Source organism: Galeopterus variegatus, unplaced genomic scaffold (genome assembly GCF_000696425.1).
Source record: "Galeopterus variegatus unplaced genomic scaffold, G_variegatus-3.0.2 Scaffold5830, whole genome shotgun sequence".
Taxonomy (NCBI): Eukaryota; Metazoa; Chordata; class Mammalia; order Dermoptera; family Cynocephalidae; genus Galeopterus; species Galeopterus variegatus.
In genome coordinates, this window is record NW_007731941.1 from 133,057 (window position 1) to 141,002 (window position 7,946).

Consider the following 7,946-nt stretch of genomic DNA (forward strand, 5'->3'; position numbering starts at 1 on the left):
CCCAGGTCCCCAGGCCAGTCGCGGCAGTGTCTGGCCACACACAAGCAGGCCCACTTCTCAGGGTGCCCACCCAGGAAGGGGCAATGTCTGCAGAGCCAGCCGGCACCTCCCGCCACTCCTGCCCCCAGCCTCCTCCCAACACTGGCAACTGCTGTGCGTGTGATCTGTGTACCCGACAGTCAGCGAGGCGCGTTAGCACCGCTGAAGCGCCCGGAAGTTTGCCTCGCACACGACAGCCGGGCCATGTGTCGGCTGTCCCTTTGTCATAGTTCTCTTTCCCTGGCAAATCTGGTACCTTTGATCACTTCGAGCACACCTTTGCAACCGACTGGTACAGCCAAGAGCTTTACCCCAGCAGCCCTGGCGAGTGTGGCAATAACGGTGACCGTCCGTCTTTGTCAGGGGCTTCTGCAGGCCAGACACCCACCTAAGGGCTTTAGCCACCTCATCACATTCCTGGTCCCACCGACCCCCTGGCGTAGGCACGGGACTGCTCACTTTTCTCAGATGTGAAAACCGAGCCTCCGGTGCGTGAGATTGCTTGTCCTGTTCTCGCCACTGGCACTTGCCTGGCTCTGATGCCCCGTCATGCTCATACGTGCCCGAGGGAAGGAACTTACCCAAAGTGTGCAGGCGGTGGAGGGAGGGCAGGTCCAAACGGCAGTCTCCTCTCCCACTTTAGACCCCCTTGTGGAGGGACCCTCTGAGACAGCTGGGAAGGAGAGAGAGACAGGGTCTCCCCTGCTTTATATAGATGAGGACATTGATTCTGGAGACAGGTCTCCTGCCTCCCGTCCCCACCCAAGGTTCTGGGCCACCTTCATCAGTGCGGGAGTCTCTGTGCTGTGTTGTCTGCCCAGGCCGCTGGACCTCTCTGTGCACGGGGGTGGGGGGAGAAGAAAAAAGAGGCCCCCCTTGCAGGTAGTGCTGTCCCTGAAGCCTGAACAGGAGGCCAGGGCGCGGCACACCGTAGCCTGGGCACAGAAGTGGGGATTTTTCTATTTAGCGCAGTCTTAGTTTTCTCATCTTCAACCTGGGCTCCCTGGGGCAGCTATCAGGACTCAGCGGCATGATTTGCACATTTGTGGTTCTTGGACCCCCAGCATCAGGGCCACATTTGTGTGGGGAAAAGGGGACAGCTTCAAAATGCAAGTTTCCAGGGCTGTGGTCCCGGGCCAACTGATGCATCAGGTCCGGGGCTGAGGCCCTGAAATCTGCGTTCCAAGCGTGTCCCCCTCAGCACCACCACCACGTGGCTCCCACAAGGTCTAGGAAGCTCTGGGCTGAGGGGAGCAGGGAGCCTGTGGTTGTTGGAGACTCTGTCTCACCAACTGGGATATGGGGATGGGAGCCTCAGCCACACTGGGAAGAGACGGGGAAGCCGGCACATTCTGGAAGGATGGCGTGTGCTGGGGAAGGAGTTGGGTGTGTGTCCCGTCCAGCCCCACACCTCTTCCAGCTCAGGGTCCCCTGGGCAAGCCTAGGCCCCAGGTTTTGCTGTGGGGGAAGCAAGCGGAAGAGGCTAGCTGTGAGCCCACAGGCAGGGCAGTGTCACTAAGTCAGCCACATCCACCCGAACGGCCTTCCCAGGACAGGGGACGACTAACACCCCCCCACACAAGAAGCCACCCCTCTCCATCCCCCAGGACCGGGGCTGTCCCCTCCCAGCTGGGTGAGCTTTTGCATCTGACACTCCTCTCTGCACAGGGTCGGTGGTCTGGGGTTCCAGCAGCTGGAACCAGCCCTCCGAGCCCCCCGCCCCCCGCCGCGGGAAGATGCCCGAGCAAAGCAACGACTACCGCGTGGTGGTGTTCGGGGCGGGCGGCGTGGGCAAGAGCTCGCTGGTGCTGCGCTTCGTGAAGGGCACGTTCCGCGACACCTACATCCCCACCATCGAGGACACCTACCGCCAGGTGATCAGCTGTGACAAGAGCGTGTGCACGCTGCAGATCACGGACACCACCGGCAGCCACCAGTTCCCGGCCATGCAGCGACTGTCCATCTCCAAAGGCCACGCCTTCATCCTGGTGTTCTCGGTCACCAGCAAGCAGTCCCTGGAGGAGCTGGGGCCCATCTACAAGCTCATCGTGCAGATCAAGGGCAGCGTGGAGGACATCCCGGTCATGCTGGTGGGGAACAAGTGTGACGAGACCCAGCGGGAGGTGGACACCCGCGAGGCGCAGGCCGTGGCGCAGGAGTGGAAGTGCGCCTTCATGGAGACGTCGGCCAAGATGAACTACAACGTCAAGGAGCTCTTCCAGGAGCTGCTCACCCTGGAGACGCGCCGCAACATGAGCCTGAGCATCGACGGCAAGCGCTCCAGCAAGCAGAAGCGGACAGACCGCATCAAGGGCAAGTGCACCCTCATGTGAGCCGCCACGCCACCCGCCACCCGCCACCCGCCACCGCGCCCCGCCCGCTGCTGCCGCCTCCTCCTCCTCCTCCTCGTCTCTCATCTCAGCTGGGGAAACCGAGGCAGGGCTGGGGCTCCCCCCCGTTCTGTCCCCCTCTCTCTGCCCTCCCGTTCTGTCTGCATCCCCAAAACCACGTGCTGGAGGGGCCCCTTGTCCTGCAGATGGGAAAACGGGAGCCCATGAGAGGACCTGCGTGTCCCAGCTGGAGAGGACGAGGCCGCGTCTTCTCTGTCTCTGCTCGAGGACCCCCCCCATGGTCCCAGTCCCTTTCCCTTGGGTTCCCCCGGCCAGACCTGTGCCCATCCCCACATTTGATCACTGTGACCTTCCGGGGGAGGGGGGAGTTGAAATGCACATCGAACTCACATTTCTTTTTCTCTCCTATTTGGTGTTTTAACACACCCCCCCCCATCCCTCATGACTTCTGACCTGTGACCGCTCCCCGGGTCCCAGAACACCCCTCTCACCTCTGTCCCCACACTGGGGTGGGGACCCCCATGGAATGGGCCTCAGGCCCCCAGGCAATAACCACAGGGCCTGCAGCAATGTCCCCATCAGCCCCAAATCCCACCCCTGTAGGCGGGGTGGGGACTAAAGGAGGCCCAGGACCAGCTGACAGCCACAGCACAACTCTGGGGGCTGCCCAGTGAGGACTGCCCCTCTGGAGAGGCACAGGCAGACCCTGGCCCTGTGAGCGTGGAGGGGCTTCCTGGTCGCCACCCATCTGGGGACCAGCCCCTTCCATCAAGACAGAGATGTTGCCCCAGCGACACGTCATCACCGACCCCCTGGTTAGGGGATCTAGGATTCTGGGAAGGGGGTGCCTGGGGCCCTGGCCAGAGAGACACTGACTGTGTCCCCATTGGAGAGCAGGCAAGGGGACCCAGCACCAGCAGGATCTGAGGGAGCTCCAGGCAGACCTCGGCTCAGCCCACTTCCTCCGTCCCCTGCACCCCAGAGAGAGGTGCCTGCCCAGGAGGGTGTTGTCCTGGAGTCGGGGTATATCTGTAGCTGTGAGATACCAGGTGTCTTATTGGGAGTGTCTGGATAGTTCTACACTCATGTGACCCCATGGGGCTGCATGAACCCAACACACATCAAGGTGACTATGGAACGGTGTATTTGCACAACTTGGTGTGTGTGAACAGATGACTTGTGTCTAAGCACATATTTGCGTGTGTCCCTGTGCATGTGTCAGTCGTTGGGATGGTATATTTTTGCAGCAGTCTGTGCATGTAATAATGGTGTATGGTATACGTAGGGGTGGGGAGTGTGGGTACGTGTGTGTGGTTGTCCATAGGACTGGATATTTGTGATGTGTCTGTGTGAATCTTTGCACCTGCCTGAGCGTGACTGTATTTTCAGGGTAGGTGACATGATTTCTCTGAGAGTGTTTATCTGTAGCCCTGTTCTAACCATCTGATGAACACAGTGACTGTTGGACTGAGTAGCAAGATGACTCTCAGCCCAAAGTCTGTATCAGTCAGCTATTGCCATGTAACAAATGACTACAAATGTAGCAACCTGAAACAACACATGTTTATTATCTCACATTTCTGTGGGTCACGGGCCTGGGTATGGGTTAGCTGGGTTCTCTACTAGGGATCTCACAAGGCTGTGATCAAAGCATTGGCTGGGCTGCATTCTCATCTGATACTCGACTGGGGAAGGATTGGCTTCTAAGCTCACATGGTTGTCACGGCTCTCAGTTCCCTACAGTAGCAAGACTGAGGGCCTCAGTTCCTTGCTGGCTGTCAGCTGGAGGCCACTCTCAGTTCCTTGCCACATGGGCCTCTCCATAGGGAAGCTTGAAACATGGCAGATAAGCCAGAAAGGATGAGAGAGTCCTGACCGGACAGATGTTACAGTCTTATTGAGTGTGAGGAGACTGCATGCATGTGTGTGTGCTTGTGTGTGTGTGAGAGAGAGACATCACATGTGTGTGGCTATATAGTCATGTGCCCAGGTGGGACTGTCTGTAGGTAAGTAAGAGGGACATTTTGCATCTGACTTGGTATCAGCATGTGTGTTTTCCTCTGTGTTTGTATGACTGTGCACTCAAGAGATGTTTACTGGGCACACTCTGAGAAAGTGTGTGTGTGTGTGTGTGTGTGTGTGTCTGCCCAGCACAGGATGACTGTGCACTCAAGAGATGTTTACTGGGTACACTCTGAGCAAGAAAGTGTGTGTGTGTGTGTGTGTGTGTCTGCCCAGCACAGGATGACTGTGCACTCAAGAGATGTTTACTGGGTACACTCTGAGCAAGAAAGTGTGTGTGTGTGTGTGTGTGTGTCTGCCCAGCACAGGATGACTGTGCACTCAAGAGATGTTTACTGGGTACACTCTGAGCAAGAAAGTGTGTGTGTGTGTGTGTGTGTGTCTGCCCAGCACAGGATGACTGTGCACTCAAGAGATGTTTACTGGGTACACTCTGAGCAAGAAAGTGTGTGTGTGTGTGTGTGTGTGTCTGCCCAGCACAGGATGACTGTGCACTCAAGAGATGTTTACTGGGTACACTCTGAGCAAGAAAGTGTGTGTGTGTGTGTGTGTGTGTCTGCCCAGCACAGGATGACTGTGCACTCAAGAGATGTTTACTGGGTACACTCTGAGCAAGAAAGTGTGTGTGTGTGTGTGTGTGTGTGTGTGTGTCTGCCCAGCACAGGACAGAGCCCTGGAAGAGCTCGTAGCATCGTGTCTAAGCATAGCTGAGCCCCTGAACCTTTGGCTGGTCGGGGGCCACCAGCAGCTGGAGTTATCCCCTCCCCCACCTTGGGAGTGGCTCCTGGGCCTTGAGGTGCCCAAGAGAGTGGGGCTGGGCAGGGGTCTGCGGCCCTTTCTCAGGGACACACCCTGATAGCACAATCTCCCTGGGGCCCCACCCACTTCCAGGCCTCTCCCATCCCAGGCCCGGCCCAACCCTAGGGAGAGAGGGGCTCTGCAGCTGGAGGGGACCAGAGCCTGCCCAGGTCACTGGCCCATCCTGCCTGGGCATCCCTGGTGCTGGGGACTGTGCCAGGCCATGCTTGCTGTGACTGCCCCTGCCCCCTCAACCCCCGCATGTGGGTGCCCCCTGCCCCCTGTTGTGGGGTCTGTGTAGCATTTGCTCTAGACATAGTCTTCATGCAATAAAGAAGTGGATCCTATATCCCCACCAGCATGGTGCCTCTTCTTTGGGGTGGGGTGCGGGTCATGAAGGGTGGGGGATGGGGGCAGAGGACAGAGGAGGGGGGATGCAGGAGTGGAGCAGGTGATGGAGGGGTTGAGGGTGATGTGGGTGTGGGGAGGGAGAGTCTCACAGGAGGCCGGGGTGGGGGACTGAGCAGGAAAAACCTTTCCCTCCTCCTCCCACCACCTCCCTGCCCCGTGGGCTTTCCACGTCCCGTCTGTTCCCACCCCGACCGGGCCAGGACAGGGGTCTCCAGGGAAGAGGTAAGGCCTGGTACGGGGACAGACTGGGAGGAAGAACTGAGACACCTTCTATTCATTCATTCATTCATTCATTCATTCATTCATTCATCCATTGTGTAATCGGCACCACTGTTTGCCTGGCCCTGTCCTGGATGCTGGGGACACAACTGTGACCAACAAGAACCCCAGGGTGCCTGCCCTCTCAGAGCTCATGATCTACTAGGGGAGATGATCTCCCAGAGAACTGGATGAGATCATTTCAGACACCTGCTGCGTGTGAAGAAGATAAACTTGCACCACGACAGTGAAGCGGGGATGGGAGCCCAGGCCAGTGTGACTCAGGAGATGACGTCTATGCTCACACGGGAAGGTGGGGTAGAGGCCAGCCCCAAGAAGATCTGGAATGGAGTCTCAGGCAGGGGGAACAGCACGTGCAAAGGTCCTGAGGCAAAAACCGGTTGAGGGCAGAGTGGCAGGAGTGGGGTGGGGGGAGGGGTGGCAGCCAGTGACATCAGAGAGGTCAGCAGAGGTCACACGGGCTTGGAGGGCTCAGGAAAGAGTTTGGACTTTCCTAATGAGGACACTGCATGTATGGGGACATTTCAGTACTTCCCCTGTGACCCCCAGAGGAGATCCTGAGGGCCCCCTGGACCAAGTACTTGCTGCAGGGGGTGGGGGGACCCTAAGGACATCATTTTACAAAGGGGGAACCCAAAGGGCCTCAGTTTCCCCATCCATACAACATGAGGGTGTGATCTGGAGTCTGGCTTGCCAGGATCCCAACAGGCAGGGTAAGGTAGTGGTTAGAAGCACGTCTTCAGCGTCAGGTGGAGAGACCGTGGAATCCCCAGCTCCGGCTGGAGGGGGCTGGGGGTTATTTGTGGGAAGTGCCCAGCCTGGCATTTGGCCAGGTAAGTTCTCAGTGGATGCTGTTCGTTAGTGGGGCCAGGACTGGGGTGAGACGCTCAGTCAAAAACCTCAATCACCAAGAAAGATGCATTTGCTTTTTAATATATATTTTTATATATGATTAACATATCAATCATATTTGATTAAAATATGGTTAAGATGTCAATGCCGTGTTTCTATCTTTTTATTTAGAAATAATTATAGATTCACAGGAAGGCACAAAGAAATGTGCAGGGTGGGCTGTGCACCCTTCCCCCACCCTCTCCCACCCTCCCCCATGTTCATATCTTGTGCAACCTCAGAACCAGAAGTTGGGCTGGCTGGTTATCTCAGTGGCTAGAGCATGCTGCTGATAACACCAAGGTCCAGGGTGCCATCTCTGTACCAGCCAGGTCCCCCCCCCACCAGAAAAAAACAACCCAGGAAATTAACAGTCTGCAGATTTCAACAGTTCTACATGCACGTGTGTGTGGGGGGCAGCTCTATGCAGTTTAATTGCATGTATAACTTCGTGTGGCCGCCTCCACAATTAAGGTACATGTACCACACCATAGACTCCCTAAATCTACCCCTTTATAGCCACACCCACTAATGCAATATTTTAAAAAATGTAAATGAATGCAAAAAATCCACAAGGAACAAAATGTCAAGAGTTTTCAATAAAGATAGGATCCGACATTGCTGCAAGAGCCTCCGGCAAAAGGAATAATGTGTAAATATACATAGATCCTCGTGCATCTCTATACATTTTTATGCATCTATATATATCTTTATGAATATATATACATATATCTTTATACATGTTTAGTGGCTAAGTTTTTCCAGATGTAGATTTTTATGATATGGCTGGTGAATTTGCTTCCATTAAAGCTAGGAAAGTAAAATTATAATAAATTCTGTTTAGGTATAAATAGAACATTTACACTTAATAATGACATTGTAAAAAGATAATAAGTGACATTGTGAGTTTTAATACAACTTCGTTTTAATTCTTCAATATTGCCGTCCATTTTAATGTTCTGGAAAAAGATAACCATGACAGAAATACAGGGCTGGCCAGTGGGCTCAGTCGGCCGGAGTGTGGTGCTGAGAACACCACGGTCCAGGGTTCGCTTCCTGTGCTGGCCAGCTGCCACACACACACACGCACACGCACACACACACACACGCGCACACACACACACACGCACACACGCACGCGCACACACACGCAGG

General features: G+C 55.6%; 1 protein-coding gene across 1 annotated transcript; it reads left to right on the forward strand.

The window, feature by feature from the left end:
* The first annotated feature begins 1,683 nt into the window (after window positions 1–1,683).
* Window positions 1,684–5,568, forward strand: DIRAS1 (DIRAS family, GTP-binding RAS-like 1). Its single transcript, XM_008590066.1, has one exon. It carries the CDS (start codon window positions 1,776–1,778, stop codon window positions 2,370–2,372), a length of 597 nt encoding a protein of 198 aa, XP_008588288.1. The 5' UTR covers window positions 1,684–1,775; the 3' UTR covers window positions 2,373–5,568.
* Window positions 5,569–7,946: the final 2,378 nt, after the last annotated feature.